Source organism: Aplidium turbinatum, chromosome 3 (assembly GCF_918807975.1).
Source record: "Aplidium turbinatum chromosome 3, kaAplTurb1.1, whole genome shotgun sequence".
NCBI lineage: Eukaryota > Metazoa > Chordata > Ascidiacea > Aplousobranchia > Polyclinidae > Aplidium > Aplidium turbinatum.
The window spans coordinates 35,598,358-35,618,880 of NC_137474.1; the positions used below are offsets into that span (position 1 = coordinate 35,598,358).

At 37.3% G+C, this 20,523-nt stretch overlaps 1 protein-coding gene and 1 non-coding gene across 6 annotated transcripts in view; one reads left to right on the forward strand and one right to left on the reverse strand.

Moving 5' to 3' along the window:
* Nucleotides 1-9,345: 9,345 nt before the first annotated feature.
* LOC145767644 (uncharacterized) overlaps nucleotides 9,346-20,523 on the forward strand; it is a 57,838-nt gene continuing 46,660 nt past the window's right edge. Inside the window, exons 1-2 of one of the 5 annotated variants that reach the window (XM_082579506.1) lie at nucleotides 9,346-10,889; nucleotides 11,363-11,528. In XM_082579506.1, the coding sequence (XP_082435632.1) occupies nucleotides 10,840-10,889; nucleotides 11,363-11,528 (216 nt within the window). In that variant the 5' untranslated portion in view covers nucleotides 9,346-10,839. The remainder of the gene's footprint in view (nucleotides 10,890-11,362; nucleotides 11,529-20,523) is intronic. The other 4 variants (XM_082579507.1, XM_082579508.1, XM_082579509.1 and 1 more) reach the window with 4 other exon arrangements.
* LOC145767740 (U6 spliceosomal RNA) lies at nucleotides 12,940-13,042 on the reverse strand. The gene has a single exon (XR_014288889.1). It is a non-coding gene; the product is annotated as a U6 spliceosomal RNA (small nuclear RNA).

Below are 20,523 nucleotides of genomic sequence, written 5' to 3' on the forward strand. Positions count from 1 at the left end.
CATTGTGAAACAAGAAAACAAAAAAATGACGCATAGCGCTTGACGCTTAAAATCGGCAAAATAGATGATGGCCCTATCACTTCCGTCAATTTAAAAAAAATGACGGCTCTAGCCTCAGCGTCAACGTACAACACTGGATCTTGATTGATTGAATCTTTATCCTCGGGCTGGGAAAGCTTCTAGGGCAGGGCTAATCAACTGGTGGACCGCGGTCCGAATCCGGATCTTCTGGGTGTTGATGGTGGACCTTGAGCTTTTGGAAGCATAACCTCATTGTCACGTTTCAGGGCTTCTTTGAACATATTTCTACTGGGAGGAAGCAATCTTTACTGTGATTATCCTAGTTGCTAGTGGGCTTCGCCTCCCAGACTCCCCAACACTTTCTCAGAAATCCACGTAGAGTTACATTTTACCTAAAAAGGTGGTTTGGTAGAATAATTTAACATTCGTAGTTGCATGTGAAATAACCTATTTACCGGACCGCTAAAAATATTCAACTGGTCAAACTGGACCTTCGTTAACATTAGTTAAGTAACCCTGTTCCACAGACCAATAGAGTGCCCTGTTCTAGGGTTTAATCCAGGGGTTTAATCTTAGCAGTTTCGCATACTTGTAGAGGCTTTGAACCACTGACGCAGGACCGGTCACCGAGATTGATAGAGTGAAGTTTCCGATTGTTGAGATGTTGTTACAGAGAAATTATTCCACTCATTAGGTGCCGCTGAACGAAGAGCAGTCCTTAATGTGCGTTGCTCAAGCGCTAACCAACTAAGCTATCTGGGACGACTTAGATAAAGATTACCAAAATAAAAGTGATCTTGACGATCACGATCTTGATTGTCAAGATTAGGCTAGGCCCATGCCAACACAATAACGACGATCCGTTCAAGCTGAGGCTTCTAGAGAAAAAAAAACGTTAGAGGAGAAATGAACCGTTAAAGCAAACGGAAAACGAAAAAAAACATTAGCCTATCATACTAGAACAGGTCTGTATAAGTGTATAATCCCATCGGCGTGTAAAAAAGTTGATTAGGATCAATGAGATGCGAAAGCGTTCTGTTTTGGTATCAAGCACGTTACAACCTTCCCGTTTTGTTGCTTCTATTTTTTTTAGACCACTGTTATGTTTGGCATATATTGTTTTTTGTTGTTGTTATATTCAGAAATATAAACAAAATACAATATGCATTGTAGTCTGCATAAAATATTCACTGTTTATTTTAACTCTTTCTGTGACTTCATTAAGAGGGGTTGCGGCGTTCAATTTCCTTAGCTTCCATGCATAGCCTACCCTACGCCCTTCTGGCCTATGTTGTAAGCCAACTTTATAACAGGTTATTACCGACCACCGTCTTTCAGAACTTCAGAAGTAGCCTAACCTACAAATCGTCGCGAAATCTTGTCTTTCAAATTACCTGCCAGTCATTTCGAAGTGCCTTTTTCAAAATCGATTTGAATAAGCTGTTCGTTTCGATTGTATAACATCTAACAAAAGAAAACAAATGTTTTTTTTCAAAGTAGAAGGCTTATTTATTTTATTGGCTTCCTCGAGTAAATATCGGAGTAAATATAACTTAGGCCTACTATTAAATGTAAAAAAAAAATAACTGAAACAAAAAAGATTACAACAAGCTTATAAATAAATCCAAATGTGCAGTATTGGCGTTAGAGCAAAGTCTGAGCTAATATAATAGCCTGTGAATTCAAAAAAATTCTATGATTGTACCGTATACATAGCCTACTTAAGTTATAGCCTACTATTCTCGCAACAGACGAAATAATAGGTTTCTCTCTCTGTGAAAAAATATTTTCTTGAAAGTTGTCTTCAATAATTTTGCATACTCTAAAAAAAAGGTAAAGGTGAGTCCCATACTTGATTCAAGCCTCGGGGAACGAGAAGATAAGGTTCTCATTAGACTAAGCCTTCGGCACTAACTCTAGCATACTCTAGGTAGCGCTAAAGCACCTCAATTCCATCAGATTTCCAGTCAACTTTTGCAAACCTTTGGAAAAGTATAAGCCTTTTCAGCCACTCAACGCAACAAACAGTTTACCAGCCTCATTTTTTAATTATAAATTGTTCGACAATATTTTTGCATTTTGTTTTTATATGAAATTGACCCGTGGAAAAGGAAACAGTTTGACAGATAATAATAATAATAATCTTCTTCAACAGATTGATCATGTTTGGTTAGCTGTGATCTCCTGTATGAGCTGCCTCCATTTTGTTCTGTCTTTTGTTTTTATTAGTGGTTCCGGCATGCTTTTTATAATTTTATAATATAATAATAGTAGGCCTACCGTAATGCTTGTTTTTTTATATAGTGCTGTATCCATCGCAGGATGTTGCTCCTCATCACTTTACAAACCAGACAGTGTCAATGCCGCCGTATAGATGCGCAACTGAGTAGGCCTACATTATTACCCGAATCCTTTCCGCTGCTCAGTGCCAAGCAGGAATTAGATTTAGTAACATTTTTAAAAAGTCTTTGGTAACCAATGCTGCAGCGGGCGCACTAATTACTAAGCCACCGAGTCCTACAGATGGAAATTTGGGAAAGTTTCAAGATCATTGGGGACAAGAATGGCTGAAACAGGCAACTGGACTTACTTCCAAAATAGGTCGATTTTTTTCGAGATCATGACAAAATCGTTAGAAAACCTGCTGTATAAATTGATTCATTTGATCTCTATTCTCGAAAAGAAAAAACTTTATTGAAAGCTAAATCCTGGTAGCATGGCTTTCGCATAGCCTACTTGTATAGGGTGAAGTTTCTGATAGTTGTTGAAGTGTTGTTGTTGTCGAGGTTTTATTCCAACCACTAGGTATCGCTGAATGGAGAGCAATTCTGAAATGCGTTGCTTAAGCGCACACTCCGAGAGCCGAGCCAATGCTGCTTGATCTTGAGACGGGCACGTAACCACTGAGCTAACGAGGCGGACGAAAATGTATCTTTTCAATGGGTGAAGCACTAATGATTAAAAAAGAAAATTTGTGAAAAAGTTTTTGTGACATGGTATTTTACAGGTGGCAGATGAGGAGTAAAGGCAGCTGATATGGTTTCAGAACTGATTTTATTTCTCACGGTGCTAGGCAGACAGGGGCTCCGGACATTTCCTGAGAGTGGGAGGGATAATTTAAGCAGGGGCGAGAACGATATTTTGACATCGACAGGGGCTTATTGGATAATCGCATCATAGGCTATATGTAGCCTATAGGCCTACTTCTGGAAGGTCACTCTCCAGACCCCGTTCGCATTACTGAAAGCTTCAGTTTCTTATACAGTGTCTTAGGCTGCATGTTTCGTGCCAAAGGCGCAAAATTTTTGCCTTTTAGACGATTTAAAATCGAAAAATTCTTTCAACGAATCTGAAATCACGAGCAAAAGCTTTTTAACATTTTCCACATTTTTTGAAGTTTTGAGACAATTTTGACTGGAAGAGGAGACGTACGCAAAATCCCTCTCTGTATTCTTCCTTGGCTCAAGTCCTCCAAATTTTGCACTTCAGACTCTAAAAGGTTAGATTTAAAAGGCCAAAAGCGTTAAGGTCAAAGCTATAATCTATAAAACTTAATTTATAATTAGGCCTATATGAATACAACACGACAACCTGTGCCATAACATCCACAGTGAAATGAAACGTTTCAGCATCTAGGGTTAGGCCTACATTCAACTCAGAAAAAAATAAGCTAAAATACATTAACTTTTACAAGAACTGAAAATAAGGAGACATCTTGATCGATAGCCTACTACAGGAAGGCCTACCATCTGCGCCGTATAAGAAATAACACTAAACAAAAATTGTCATAACACCCAGGTAATAGGCTACCTTGTGCCAAAATCTCACAAAAACTACAAAGAAATAACATTATAAACGAACACCTCAACTCAAAAAAACATTGAGTGCACTCTGCTTCTATTCTAAGCAGAACAGTCAGAAGGCGCCAAATACTTTAAATCTTTGTGCATTGTTGAAAAAAATTTCTTTGCAGATTTCATCTACACTTAGTTCATCCAAATACACTTAATGGGCATGGCACATGGCAATGGAATTGAGTCTTGAAGCAGTCATTGTGCTTCGGAGCCATGTTTTTAAGCGGCGTAGCGAGCTAAACGATCTTTTAGCTTCTGCAGAAGAAAGGCCATTGACCAATAGCAATTTTACAAGTTTTTCCACACTAGCATAGAACTCTTTGACAATAATAGGCCTAAGTCCCATTAACTTGTTTCGAGCATCGCACACATACTTGATCAGCCCAATTTCTGATGGAAGTGACTTAAATCTTGGCCCAAAATTTTCACGTCGAAGCCATATCGTTCCAACGCTGTAACAGCACTGTCGTTGACTGTGCCAGATACTAAAACTTCAAGCATTTGGTGAGTATTAATTTTTTCGCCATTGAAGTGGTGGGTGAGGCCTTGCACTATGCTGTCAATAGATGCATAGAACTGCCTTCTGTAATGAGAAGCGAGGTCATGGGAAGCACTTTGCTCACAGGGCTTTCTTGAAATTTGGACTTTTATAGCTAAGCCTAAACTATCTACTTGCGGCTGAAATTCCTTGTATAACTGCATAAATTGTTCTTCATTTCTAAGACTCTGGTAATTAACTTTTGAGTTTTCAACTAGCTTCGTCATGTCGCTGATGATATAAGACTTGATCTGCAACAGGCCAGTTATCTTTTCAAGTGAGAAATTTGCCAGTTGGAAGAGAAAAATTCTTTCTGTGGCGTCTGGCAACACTGTTTTTTGCACCAAGTTTTAAGAGTGAACTTGATCTGTGACTGACCGTACCGTAGCCTACCTTAAGTCCTAGGTAGTAGGTACTAGGTACGTTACTAGTTCTAACCTCAACTGACTAAAGCAGTGACCTTATGTTGGTTTGACCAGGTCGGAAAACTCATGAAGTATTTCCAAGGGTGCCGTTTGTGAAGTTGTTTTTGTTGGTGTTTGAAGTTGTGGAAGCTGCTGGTTCTCAAGCCCTTAGCCTATAAATTGTATAGATAGCCTGTTGTCTTGTAATCTCAGAAAATGTACAATTCAAGATAAACACTACAGTGTAAAACAACTTTTTATTGCTAACACGGTGCTGAATTTTGTTAGCTGTTTAATTGGCTACAATACTTGAGATTAAGATTTCTGAATGAGCCATATTTTGAAGAATTTTAGTTTAAATGACAGTTTTAATGTTTGCCCCAATAGCTCAGTTGGTTAGTGCCTGAATTCATGAACGAAGAAGCTTCAAAATCAAGCAGCACTGGTTTGACTCTCAGGGTGTGCACTTGAGCAACACATTCTAAGGACTGTTCTCTATTCAGCAGCATTTAATGGATGGAGTAATTCCCTGGCAACAAGTCAACAAGACAGCAACAAACTGAACAAGACTTCAACAATCGGAAATTTCACTCTGTCAATCCCGGTCACCAGCCCTGCATCAAAAGTCTCTACAAGTATGCAAAACTGCCAGGAATAACCTATCAAGGCCTTGTCAGTCCGAGGATAAAGATTCAAAACCAACCAACTTTTCTTGCACTCTTAACAGAACATCGATCTCTAGCTTGTCTAAGTAAGCTATTTTCAGTATTATATTGGCTACTAAATTACTCTCGTTTGGTTAGGCTGTTAATTTTTATTTAACCTCGGTGTTTAGACTTAGGCTAGTACTTTATCAAAAGAAGCAGTATAATACAGTGTATGTGCGTATTTGTAACCATTTTTTCATGAACTTCTGAAAATTGTATTTGTTAACAGTCAGTCAGTCAGTCAGTTTATTTATATGTCACAAACACAAACATGAAAAGAATACAAAATATACAATAATCTGCTGTGTGTCATATGACGAGGAGACTACGAAAAGACCAAGCGGTCATCTAGTCAGCAGCCACCTTAACATAAACACTTTAAACTGCTATATATTGTTTTTTTTTTATTAGAAAGATATTTTCATACTCTTAAGCGTGTTATAATTTGGTGGTATTTTTGTGTGTATTAAAGTTACCATTATGCAATTATCTCAATGGTCGCAAATACGCACTTTGACCCTAGCAGCATAGGCGCCGACTCCGGGAGGGCGGAGGGGCGGCGCCCCCCCATGAAATTAGCTCGGGGTGGCTGCCCCCCCGCAAATTATTTTAAAAAAAAATCCTAAAGCAAATGTAAACTTGTAAATTCAAATTTGCGTTAGTTTGACCTTCATTGCGGATCGATCTCAATTAAAACATCTACTTGTTGCAACAAGAGCGCTGCTCCTAAGATAACAAAAGAAACAGAAGTACGGTAGCTGATAAACGCCAGCATGGTGCCGTTGAAGCATAGTAACAATGATTAAAAACCTTTTTCTTGATTTCTTCCACTTTCTTTTTTCTTGGGAGTGTCAATAACGAGGTGCAATTTGCTCAGTTTAGTATCTACCCGTATTAAGAGCTAAAGTTCAAAGTGACTAGGATATAATTCGAAGTAGCCTACAGGCCTCGAAATTCGTTTTTGTTGACGGCGGACAAACGTGTCCGGTCTGAGCAGCTATCTCGGCGGACAAATCAAGTCTCACGGCGGACACACCACTTTTAGCCATCGATCGTCATGCTTAATCACTTTATCTTGATAATAATTCTTCGCCATTTCAGAACTATAACTACGGTTTTAGAAAGCTTTTTAAAAAAATCAGTAAAGTCACTCTGAAAGGCTTTCATCAGACCAACGACTTGCGCTTGAAGAGTCAAAGCGCCGTGTAGCTGGTCAATACGTCACATAACTGATTAACTTCCCCTGAACGGGGTCGTGTGGCTTATTGCGTCACAATACTCTGGGCAGGAATCGGAAAATTTCTACACCAACGCTACTATTTTCTGCTGTGCAAAGCTTCACAGGCTTTTTTCTTTACGTTTATTTTTGCGTGTCATGTGAGCGAAAGTGAATTTTCCTTGGGTCTTTTCTTTCTTACTGAAATACCAAAACTTAATAAATTTTGTTGCATCTTGCTGTGATAGCCTACTCGTATAATCTAAATTAGTAACCAACCTTGCCGTATCATTATCACTCGGAGATCAAAGCCAGACAATGTGACGTAAAACTTGAACTAAATTGCGCATGATTAACTGATTAGTGTAGAAGTACCGGTACTCCTATCGATTCTTAGCGAAGAATTCACCTTTGTTACGCTGATTCAATGTCATCAATCGTTGAAGCAACGTAAAAAGCGAAAGTTTTCCTCCTTGAATGGAAGCTAAGGGATACAGTATTCACATTTTCTAGATGCGCGCTAGAATGCGCTAGAAAATATATTATTGCAACAATTGTTCGTGCTATGCAATGACGATTTGTATCGCTAGTTCCTGTGTTATTTCTCGGCGGACAAATATGACCGATCTAGATGGTACTTCCCGCAGACATCACATGCTGTGACGGCGGACATGTCCGCCGTGAAATTCGAGGCCTGAGCCTACATTATAAAGCTTGGCGATATAAAATGGCAGATAGACGCAAACAAACATCAATGATGACAAACAAACATCAGCATTTTGAATGTAAGCAATCAGTCGACTAGAAAGTTTGCCCCCCCGGCAATTTTCAAAACCCGGCGCCTATGCCTAGTGGATCTTACAAAAGTATTTGGGGGCCCCCAGAATTTTAACGTCTCAAAAATTTCAAACAAAGTAAGCAATCTAAATATTGAGATACAATATTAAAAAAAGGGAAAACAAAGGCCAGCAGGGGAGTTGGTCTATCTCCCAAAAATTGTCGCAATTGTTACTTTAATTTGGTAGCTTAATTTGTTCTCCATTATTTTGCCTTTGCCTGAAACTCACATTGTGTTTGGATAAACTTATTTTACAAAAAGTTGGATAAACTTATTTTATAAAAAGCTAGATTTCTGTCAAATTTAAACTGCAATGTTTGGTTAATTAAGTTAAGTTTCAAATTATTTTCTTTCATTGCCACATAAGAACATCAATTACTAATTTTTTGATAAAAATTTGCCCAGCACTTGACCAAGTGCCTCCCGATCTCCTACTGGAAAGAAATCATGTTTGCAAAGCCTTTAATAATGCTATTTCCTTTGTTTAAATGCACTATTAGCGATAAATCTTGTTTTTGACAGTTGATTGGCCTATATCTAGGGATGGGCAAAATATATTATCGAACATAGAATAACCGGTTGTGAAGCCTAACCGATTTTAAAATGCACATGAAATCGGATAATTGAAACCGCTTTAACGATCAACTTCGTACCACTCCGTCTGATCGCAAGGAATTCGCTACAGCAAAAGTTGAATTTTTTATCGATTTGGTGCAATCCAGCGTAGAGAAAACGCACAAGTTTCGTTTTTCGCATTAAAAAGATCTTGTCAAATGCTTTGCAGTCGTCACAGTCTTGCAGAAGTACATATCGACGGTCGAAAACAAAAAAGTCGTAAGTGCATTTTTACACTTTGGAGTAAAGGGCCAAAAAAACACCTTTTTTTTCTTTTTTCTATTTTGTTAATGCTTTTACTTTGAGCATTAATATCTGTAATTATAGTAGTAAAGTAGTATTAGTAGATAGTCCTAAGTGCATAGGTTTTAAAAATGCAAAAAAGGGAATTTTTCCAAATGTCACTTACGACTTTTTTGTTTTCGACCGTCGATATGGGGAGTTAGCTTTTACTATGCCAGTACAGTAACATAGACTTGTTGTGGGGATGAGCTGTGGGATTAGATGAGCTGATGGGATTAAAGATGCTACATGCTGTAATGAAAATGAATCAGCAAATTTGGCTTCCCCCCCCTTTAGAAATAGCTAGCTATCTCACGTTGTTGAAAGCATCCACTGCATCTGTTGAAAACGCCCTAGTTTGGTGGAAAGCAAATAAAAACCAGTTTTCTTGTTTATATCAGTTAGTTTCAAAATATTTTTGTGTACCTGCCACAATCCATTTGCTTTTTCAGACAAATGTTTTTCAAGTGCAGGTTTAACTGCCACCAAGTTGAGATCCTGTTTGACTGGTGAACCTTTAGAAAGCCTAAATTTGTTACGGTACACTGCAAGTGCAATAAGCTATTTTTGTGATGTTCATTGTTTTTGTAAACTCATAAAAATTATTAAAATGTGTCGATAGTAAAAACGGTCAATTATTTTAGAATAGATATCTGTATTCTATATTCGGTTTCAGTGTTCTAGAATATTCTAGAATAGCTATTATAATTATTCTATTTTGCCCATCCCTACCTATATCATCATTGATGTGAACAAAAGGTCTTGAAAGTTTTAAGGGTCTCACCATTCTTCAGCTTGGGCAAAACAATGTATGTAAGAGCATGGTGGCTTAAAACTGACCAGATCCAAAGAAAGATATTGTGTGGTTTGTTCAGTTTTCTTGATTTTTAAATGAATTAAAAAGTTGAATTTTGTGCTTGCATACATTGCAGCTTCAATCAAGACTTACCAGTTTGGTAACATAACTGCTGTTTAGGAGGATTTTTGAGTTATTGCTATTTGCGTAAATATTATATTGTTTTGGTTTATTTTTAAGTCTATTGGAACAGTATTGTTGCAACTATGTGATTCAATGTTGGAATTGGATTGGCCAATTTGTATTTAACCATGATTGTGGCAAAAGCATAGATTCATACTTCTACCAGGATGTAGTGGCAGTAATATATAATAATGTGGTAAATTTTTATGTGAACAAATTTGGGAAAATAACTGTTAAATCTCAGAAGGGGTCTTGTTGCCTCAATATGTAAGTAAAATCATCACCCAATCTGTTTGTTTTTCGTTTGTGGGAATGTAGATTTTCTCTATGCACTGATTGTATTTATATCTTTTCTACAATCCGATCTGTCGACTGCATCTATTTTATCTTATGATGTTTCCGTCAACTTTTTTAGACATCTTTTCTCTACTCATGTATATACCTTTACAAATACTTTTGGTTATTTGTGCCACTGAAAAATTAATGCTTATTAGTTTTAGATGAATTTTCTATTGCATGTATGTTGGCTTGGTGAATATCAAAAATAAACTGAAAAAGTTTTTTAATTTAGCTCTTTCTTTAGTTCTGTGCCAGGCCCTTGTTTTGCACTGTTGTTGCATGCTGGGGAAGTGGGTGTGCAAAATCTGTTTCTTGCATTTCCACTCTCTTATGAGTGGTATAAAGTTGCTCAGTGGAAAATAATTTCATTATTTCCACTTAGTTGTCTTCATTTTGATTAATTTTACTTCATATATACTGTATATATATCATATATACCTCAGTCCCTGGTGGTTAATATCTGCGTATAGTCAATAGGCTTACATAATGCTTCCACCACTTTTCATTGTGTTTTTATTGTTTGACAAGGTTATTTTTGCTCAAACATGTAAATTGATCTGAAGACGTTTCTATGCTACCAAAAATACCTTCACATACTCACAGCTTATGTTAATAAGGTATTTAAAGCCCATAAATGACACTACTGTGAAAGTTTAGTTTTATTGTAATAGCTTACTACTGTCTATCAAAACAAGATTATCATATATGGGTTTATGACATCATAGTACATTTCTTATTAAAATATATAAGTATTTGTTTGATGTCTTCTACTTATGTTTTGTATCTGCCTGTATGCAATAGGGTGTAGCTTTTTGATTCACTTTTTAAAAGTCTTTGAACATTATTTAAAATGTGAGGAGGATTCAGAATATATATGTTTTGTATGTTGTGTGTCATATCAGTGTTTTGTTAGTTATGTTTAGTTTCATGAAGGAAGTTACCAAATACGTAAAATATCAGTTTCAGCACCAGTCGTTCAACGTGAATGTGTGAAACTTAGCAAGTGGTTTAATAAAAACGTTCTTGATTTATTTGACGAATTTAAAATGACTGACTCTGATGATCAAGGTGACAGCATCTTAGACAATTTGAATAAGTAAGTACATTCTATGTAGTTTTCTGATAATATTGGTCACAGCCAAAAACGGCTATGTATTTTGTTTTTCATCATTATCAAGTCTTGGCCAAATAAGAGTTTCATTATCAGCTACAATTAAATTAAAGGAAATTATCTGCTGTTATTTTATGATAGATTTAATTTACTGTTCAATGTTCATGTAATATGATGTCGCATTCAAATTTATGATATACATAATTGTTAACATCAGGTAATGTGTATCTTACTAAAAACTGAAATATGAAAAATGCTTTTTTGAAGATTTCTATATATTTTTGCTTTTATGGCCGTCAATAAGAACTTGTCGAAGTTTTCTTTGATTTGTTCAAAATAATAATTATGTCTTCAAATGCAATTTTGTAAATTTCATTTCATAAATTTCATAATAAACTAATTTTTACGCTGCTATTATATTTTGATAGTTTTTTTCATTTCACTCTAATATATTTCAGAACTCGAGAGCTGTGGAGCTCAAAAGCTGATCTGGGGACTCCAAATTATTTAATTCCAAAATCACCTACATCACATTCTGCACCAACAAAGACCTCTCATTCTGCGGCTTCTTTACCAAATGGAGCTACAGAGGCACCTGTAGAAGTTGTCAGAGCTGAGGATCAGGTAACTGCACATGTTCAACTTGCCAGACAACAAATCAGTCGTTTTTAACATTGATTCAACATAGAATGCCAACTAAAGTGTGTTTACTGTAGTTTGGTGGTTTGTAATCAAGAAAGTAAATTTTTTAATTTTATTGGAATGTTGCTTGTTTTGCAGTTTGAAAACTGTTCCCAGCTCTCACAATACTGGGTCCACACGTAGAAAAGAATTATATGAAATTATGTGTTTTGAAAGTTCGCTGTGACATCGTACAGATTGTTTTAAGCACGAGCACCATAATGGCAGTTACTAATCTGAGCAAAAATTCTGCATTTTAAACTGTGAATTTTTTTTTTTTTAACATACTAGTGATCAGTCCGCTTCAAGTGGTATAAATTTGGACTTAATGATAAATTGATAGGTTACAAAATGGATTGGTTTATAAATTTACATTGAAATATCATTTCAAAACCATACTCTTGTCACAGTGTGAGTTTTTAATGTGATTCTCTGTTCGGCAGAGGGTGTCGGACTCTTGTTGTTGTCGTTCTTGACTTGCTGTGTTGATGTTGTCAGCCAAGGTTGTTCTTCATCTTTAGAACGTAATTTAGTATTGCAGTGACAATAAGCTACCGCTGAAAATTATCATTTTCCAGACAATTGATTTTGTGAAAGCTCAATCTAGCACTGTTCATACAATTGCCTTTCACACTTCATTATTCCATATTTTTAAGGAATTTTGATATTTAAAGATAATATTGAATCGAAATTCTGGCTGGTTTATGAGTTGTTGACTTACAATTTTGAAACAGCGCAAACGCCGGTTTGAAAAAGACCTAACTTTTTCCAGTGTCAGATATCTTTTTCAATGAGGTGCAAGTTCACCAAGTGTGATTTTATACTAAAGTGGAAATAGTTCATCGACGGATTGGATTTTTGTTATCATTTAACCAATTTCTCCTTCGGTACCGCCATGACAAACAAAACCCTCTACACCAGGGGTCACCAACTGGCGGCCCGCGGGCCGCATGCGGCCCGCCACGCTGTATCGCTGCGGCCCGCGGAAGGTATCAGCGTACAAGTACAACCAATTCTTGAGGAGTTAAAGAGCACGAAGGCAAAAAATACTTTCCGGGAAGCATATTTTCGCTTTGCATACGATTCCACCGACCGACCAATCAGATTATAGTTCTAGATGAGGGTTGCTTAAAGTTATTCCAATGCGATGTCCAGCCACATTGTCCCAGTGGTTGATCAAAACGTCTGTTTTCGAATTTCTGTGAGCATTGGGTTGCTTATTTTAAGTTTGCAAATATCATGTGAACACTAGTGTGCGTTTCACGGTTATTGTGTTTTACGAGCAGTATTCTCTTTATGCAAGATTTTGTTAGCAAAATAGGTCGGTGTGCCAACTCAATTTATAATAAATTGGCAAAATATGAAACGCTTCACGATTTTGCGTGTCATCCTTGCGTAGGGACCATGCTAATCTTCTCCGTATCGTTCCAATTTTAGTATGGACTGCCGAAGCAAGTACTGCAAAATGTTGTTATTCAACAAATTCTTGCCACGCTAATAAACACCGCATGTGACAGTTGTCTATAATAAAAGAAAGACGGTTTTATAGACTCTCACAAGAAGGATGAAAAACCAACTCATTGCTTTTTTAGAGGGAAGACTGTTCAAGAATTACGATAGAACTACGACTTTTCGGTGATTTCCACAAACGTTTGTTTCATGGTGCCTGGTTTCTTTTTCCTTGTTATTGGAGCCTATTTTTCGCTGATATGTTTGCAGGTCACTATTGTTGCCTGTATTGCGATGTGTCAAACATTTCCTTGTTTACTGAAATTGTTAATTGCAAGATATCATTTGTGAAGCGAAGTGACAACACCACTCTTACTTGGCGATGAATATTTTGATGAAACCATCACTCGCCTCGCTATAAGTGCGCAAAACAAGTGGCCTCGTTTATTAAACATTGTTAAAAAAGTCAAAAGTGTTGTTAAAGGAGCTTAATTGGCCTGGCAGTAGCGTTGTTCGACAAATTGTGTTGCTGCGGTATTTTAAGACAAATATTAACAACATGTAGGCCTAACGCTGGATACTGGGTACGAAATTCGTTCTTTTCTAGCATAAGAGTCAACCTACCTAAAATTTTATTAGTGCGGCCCGCCACAGCTCTCCTTAGTGCCAAAGTGGCCCGCATGCAAAAAAGGTTGGTGACCCCTGCTCTACACAGTCGAGTGACAGCCGCATTATCCAGCAATCTTTCTCGGAAATAAAAAGCGTTCAGTGTTGATGTGCCCATATTTGTCGGTTCAAGTGCACGCTTTACGCAACGCCTTCGTTGTGAGCACTGAGGTTTGAGTAGGCTAACTTCGTGACGAAAGCCTGCTTTGTGTTGATTGCCCACCAACCGTGAAATTCTGCGGCATTTGTCTCAAGCGATATATTCTACCTTTCCGTTTGCGTTGAATATCACATGATACCGTTTTTGACCTTTAATTTAGTGATTTTCACCTGTTTTGGTTTCTATTGTTTGTAGTTCACAGCAATGATTGCAAGTTGATTAGTGCCAATTCTTGTTCTTTTTTTTCTATTTTCTTTCTTTTGTTATTAATTTCGTTTACACATTCAATTGCTGAAATTCTTCATGCTGATTGTAAGAACGTCTTGAAACGTTCATCACAAAAGCCACCACCTCGTGTAGTTATGAGGTGAGGAATTTTACCAACAGTTGTACACGCATTGGTAAACAGTCAGGTGTCTTCTCAAAACTTGTCTTACGAATTCTTTAAGTCTGGGCGGCTTAAGCTTTAGTAAAAAGATATGCCCCGTGGCGTCGGCAGCGACCAAGCGTTGAATTGCAAAGCTTTGATATCAGCCTATAACCTGCACGTAATGTTGAACATGTTTTAGTTTTATATTCATAACATGCAGATTGCAGAGGTTACTTTTTGCTTTCCTTTGCCTCGCTCAAGTTGGTTGAATCTTTGTCCGCGGACTGGGAAAGCTTCTTGCAGAGCTTAATCCTGGCAGTTTCTCATACTTGTAGACTGTAGAGGCTTTGAATCACTGACGCAGGTCCGGTCACCGAAATTGACAGAGTGAAGTTTACGATTGTTGAAGTCTTGTTGCCGGGGAATTATTCCATCCATTAGGTGCCACTGAATGGAGAGCAGTCCTTACGTGCGTTGCTCAAGCGCACACCCCGAGGGCCGAGAGTCGAACCAGCGCCGCTTGATCTTGAAGCTTCTTCCTTCCAGAATTCACGCGCCAACCAGATGAGCTATCAGAAGTTGAATCCATCATTCTTACAAATGCACGATGCCACGTATTGGAATAACGTAGTTACATAATACATATATATGCAGTAATTCTGCTGGTTGTCTAACCCAGTGGTTCTTAACCGCCGGTCCTCGGACCGGTGGCGGTCCGTGTAATTTTTTTGCCGGTCCGCAAAAGATCTTACTTTCTGCAAAGCTTATTTTAATGTGGAGTCATTAACATATTGTAAAATTGTGATCGCACTGTGAAACATGCACAGCTGTAAAACTGACATATCTCCACGTAAAAATGTTTGATAATAAAGGTGAACTTTTTGATGACCTAATTCTGTGCCGTTGATAATGTTTTTGTGACAAATTGCATAATAGTTTTCAAAAAGTTTTGAAGCACAGAAATACATAAACAAATGCGGAATTTTGTCCTTGATTTTGAAAAATTTCAAAGTCGTTGGAGACGAAAATTTGGAATTAGATAAGTTTGAAGTTCCGGGATAAAGTCAGTCCTGCAATGGAAATTTGCCAGAACCGGAGTTTGAGAAAGCAAAGATCTTGTTTTTCAAAGAATGGAATGAAGACAAGCCGATTTGCTGTGGAAAATGCTGGTGAAATGGAGTGGTGAAAAAACTAAAAAGAGGCACTGCTGAGCGTTGTGAGTCAACAAGTGAAAGAGTTGGCTAACAATTTTAACGATTCATTTCGCGTAACATGAAGATCTTCGACATGGAAACTTTTGGATAAATAATCCATGCATCGATGATGTCAACACATGTGACCTTAATCTTCATGAAAAAGAAAGTCTGATTGAATTACAATATGTTATGATTCTACTTTGCAGTCCAGATTCGAAAAGCATCATCGTCACACTTCTGGTTATCTCTGGCAAACGAATTCGTGCCTAACTTTCAAAACAATCGAGTTGATGGTAATTGTATCAACCAGCTATTTAGAAACGACAGTTCTTTTTCATGGCTTTTACAAAGCAAAGAAATCGCCTGGATGCCGAAACAGAGCTACGTGTTTTAGAAACTTCTTTGATATCTCGTTTTCCTCACATAGGCTACTGGCAGCGTAACAGTAGCAAATTTCCCGCTGACATTGATTTTGTATGGAAATGGATTGACATTTTTCTGTTTGAGTTGATTTGATTGCCGTTTTATTCTAATTTTTGGTTAGGAGGGAAGGAGGGGTCAAAAATTCGGAAAAAAAGCGTTACGTAATATTTGAACGTTCCCCTTTTTGGTGGAACGGAACCCAATGAAACATTGCAAAAGCTCGAGGAACCCCTGTTCAATAATTTAATTGCCTTATGCAAAAAACATCGTTTGATTAATTAAATTAAAATACTCATGTTCAGATTTATTTATGTACAATAAAAATGCAAACTGTAAAAAATTACATTTATTCTCATAAAAAATTCAATGAGAAACTTGAGCCTGGTGTTTCTTGCACAAGTCTTTAATATTGGGTCGTGTGTTTGACAGACACACACGAAGTTCATCTTCTACAGACAGCAATTGTGCTCGCATCTTGTGCTTGATGGTTGTCAGAGCTGAAAATCCAAACTCAGACAAGTAGGAGGTTGAAAACAGCATAAGAAGTCGCAGCGCTTTCTGAGCGATTGCAGGATATTCCTTTTCAACCAACAACCAACAATATTCAAAATTTGATTATATTTAAACAATATGCATATAATAAAATATACTCTCGGATTTGAATGTAAACTTGCGGAACCCTTGGACTTACTGGCGGAACCCTGGTTGAAAACCACTGATCTAGGGCTCTAGGCCTACATTCAATTCAGAAAAAAATAGAATAAAAAAATAAAATGCATTAACTTTTACAAAAGCGAAATTAAACAGTTTGTAGCAGTGAGAAACTATGACGTCACACATAGCGCATTGTGATGGGTATATTTTTGACAGGATACATAGTTTGGCCATAGATGACTTGGCTTTGTCTTGCGAGTCGGAGTTTCCAAGCGAAAACCTCAAAATCGTGCAACAAAATAAAAACATGAAAATAAAACACAAAAGTAAAAATATATTAAAAATAAAAAAAATTCTCTACATTAGTGGGGGGGTGGGTAATTTTGCATTAGTTACCCCCCACTCCGATTGGTGGGGGGTAATCACCCCCGCGGCCCCCCCTCTAACGGAGCCCATGGTTAAGAACCACTGGTCTAACCAGTTATTCATTCCTTACTTCGTTTATTGCCGTACCACACCAAATCATACCTCATGTTATTATCACTTTCAGCCTGTGGTAGCCCACTGCGAAGCGAAGACCTTCCCCTTTTCTTGCCAATCGTGTGTTTTTGTATGTCACCTGAGTTCTTTTTTTCAACGCAATTTTTTAATCGTACAAATTTAGCTGCCAGAGCAACAACATGAAATGTTCACATTCTCTGAAGTTGCGACCATGCCCAATACCTGCGTAAATTTGTTCACGTTTTCATGGCTTGTAATAACAGACTGGAGAGATTTGCTTGTAACTACAGAATGAGATATGCACGTTTTTTGATTTACGTACGATCTCACGATGTAGCCAAGGTAGGGATTATGGTTCATGGGGATGCGAAACTGCATCCACTTTGACTTGTTTGCAACACAGTAGAAGGGTTACATTTTTTTTTTGATTTACAAAATAATGTACTTTTATGGCTTTTAGAAGAAGCTTGAAGTTGGTTTTAAATTAATTTAAGGTTTTTAGTTGGAAGCAAGCCAGCAGCAAAGCGAAATAAATGCCAAATTGGCAATTGACCCAGGTTCTAATGTTGCCGGAACAGCGAAGTTGCACGTCCCATAATGTACTGTCCCTACCCAAGACAAAGGTCACAACGGAATTGTAAGTAAAAAAAACTTTGGTTGATCGCATTCTACTGTAGGCTGGAAGCAAAATCTGTCCGAAACTCAGTATTAAAGCAAGTACACAGGTTCTGATTTTGCAATCGTATTGCGGACAAAAACGTCAAGATTTTTATGTTGCTGGTCTTGTACTTGCTTGGGATCATTGGCACCAACCTCGGTATCTTGATGAAGTTGTTTGACCGTTGTATTAAAAACTGGAATATGCATGCATGTATATATGTTAAGTTGCGCTCTTCAGTTTGGTAGATGTTTGAGTGTGCTTGATTGTTTAAAGTTCCAGGTCCCTGGCAATTAGAAGGCTACGGATAGCAGTCAGTTCTGCGATGTAGTTTTTTCGTTTTAACTTTTTTCTTGTTACTTGCTTGACTTGTTTTAAAACCCATTAATTAGTTCTGATATAATCTATGATTTCTTGCCTTCTTCAGTTTTTGCTTTCAACTTCTTTGGTTTCTGCAAGCTTTTGAGAGTTGCTGCTAGTGGCAGTGATGATGATGGATTGATTTGTGAGTGAAGAATTGTTCTATTTTAAAAACTGTTATAGACGAAGTCAAATGCCTTCACAAAGATGAATTAAAAAACAGTCACGACAGAAACTAGCTAATGTTGCGTTCCACCTGAATACGGAAGGGCTGTTCAGAGTTGGAAATTAAGCGGCTACCAATTCGTAGTCTGTTTCTAGAGATATCTAACTCGTTTACCAACATATTTTAGTGTGCCGATTTTTCTAATAAACGCATAGTTTAGTTTTCTTCACGCAAACAATTTTCTGTAGTAATTATTACCACCCTGAAGCGGTGTGATTGTGTGCTTCAGTTGGTTGATGTTGGCGAGTATGTTAATCCTTTATGTCGATGATCACTGAAAATTTCCGGCTTTTGATAAAGTGATATTGTCCATTGCATTGTTTTGTGTATTGTTTTTGTTCAATTGAAGCGTTGTTATAATTTCTCTTTAACCTCAAGTGCGATTTAACTCTTCATATAAATATTCCAAATATCTAATATCCTGGTACGAACTTCAAATTCAGATGACTGACGATACACTCGTCATCTGTTACATTTCTGGTCTCGACATGGTACTGCTTGCAATCGGAATGGCCCGTTTCGGTGAGTCCGATGGGGTGAGTCCGATCCCTTAACGGGGGATTTTTTTAATTTTTTTTTTAATTATCGGGTACCGTAGCCTAATTATCATTGCCGTTTTAGGGTTAGGGGTTAGAGGTTTAGGAACTCACCGAATCAGACTCACCGAATCGGACTCACCGAATAGTAGCAGACCCGCTTGCAATGCAACGTATGTCAGCCAGGCAAGGAGTTTATTTTTACGTTGATTCAACGTCTGTAGAAGTACTGACTTGCTGACTGAGAGTCACATTTATACGCAACAGGCGTAGTGAAGAAACTTGGCGTTACAAAATTAGTTTTTATCGTAGTCAGTTATAAGGCTGATTTGATTAACATAGCGTTTCCTGCAACAATAAAAATCTTCCACCTGAGGTGTTGTTTTCCCCATTTTTTAAACATTAAGACATTATTGAGGTTATTTTTGTCGAGACTTAAAAGTTGAAAGTGCCATTGTCAGAGATGCAACATTTTTGTAAACATTTTTAATCCGAATTCAACTCAGGTTAGACTGGCAAAACATACTTGTAAGCGTCATTCAGATTTAAGATGCGTGTTATGCACAAGCGTGGTTGGCAGGTAGGCTGATTATAATATAAAGTTGTCTTGTATCTGTCTTGTGAGCCGCTGTTTTGCTTTCATCTTTCAGCGTTTAGCTTGCCCACTTGCCTTTTTTCAATCCTAGTTTTTTGAGTTGTTTGTTAGTGTGGAAATGTTATCATTCGATTGGAGAAAAGCCGCTTCACTATCCTATTACTGCTTTGAGATGTTTTGTCTCCATAGCCGCTTTACCTAATATAGGGATGAACTTGTTGTTTTTGGTTTGGTGGATAATCCATTACTTAGCGGGCAATCTAATACTTCTAGTGTTACTGATGTTACAGATTTAGCTTTTAAGTTTTCTTTCTTTCGCTTACTAGAGTGGATTTCAATAGCAATTCTATAAACTATATAACCCAATAGTAACCCATTCTATTTGTTCTTCAACTCAGCGCAAATTATTCAAAGTTGTGGTAGTATGTTGAACTTGAAGTATGGTGCCTTTGGTATGTGTCATGTTATCATTCGTATATAGATCGCTATGGTATGTAGCTGTGAACCAACTATATTAACTCAGTGTATTGTGCAATCGAAACAGACAGCAAAAATCCGTCATTTTTGCCTTGATTCAACGTCTGCAAACATTGAATCAATGCAAAAATGAGGAATTCTACGTCTGAGAAAGCGTCTTGCATGAATCGTATATTATTTATGTTTTGGCTTTTGAAACTAGATTACTGTACTTCCACGGCCTACTAGAACACGGCCAAATATGTTGCTATTTGAGGAAATTTCTAAGAGTCTGAATTGTTACAATCATAGCTATGACAAATCTGTTATCTTCCCATTTCCAAAAGTAAGTAAAATAAGCAATATTTGTACCTAGACATATGTTTGGCTTGTTTAACCGGAGATTAGGTATGTATGTTAAGCACAACTTATGCAATAACAATGTAAAATATGTAAGATTTTCCAACTGCATCCTGGAGGTAGTATCGTTTAGTGATGCTTTTGGTGCAATTGCATGTTTCATTTAAAATATCAAGGATTTTTTGTGAATTCTATGTTTTAAGCGGTTCATTTGATGTCTTAATTTAAATTTTAGTTCGTTTTGTTTTCCACCAAGTTTAATTTTGCAACTAAAATGTGGCTATTGGCAAAAGATCCTGCTATACAAAAAACCTAACGACTGTATGAT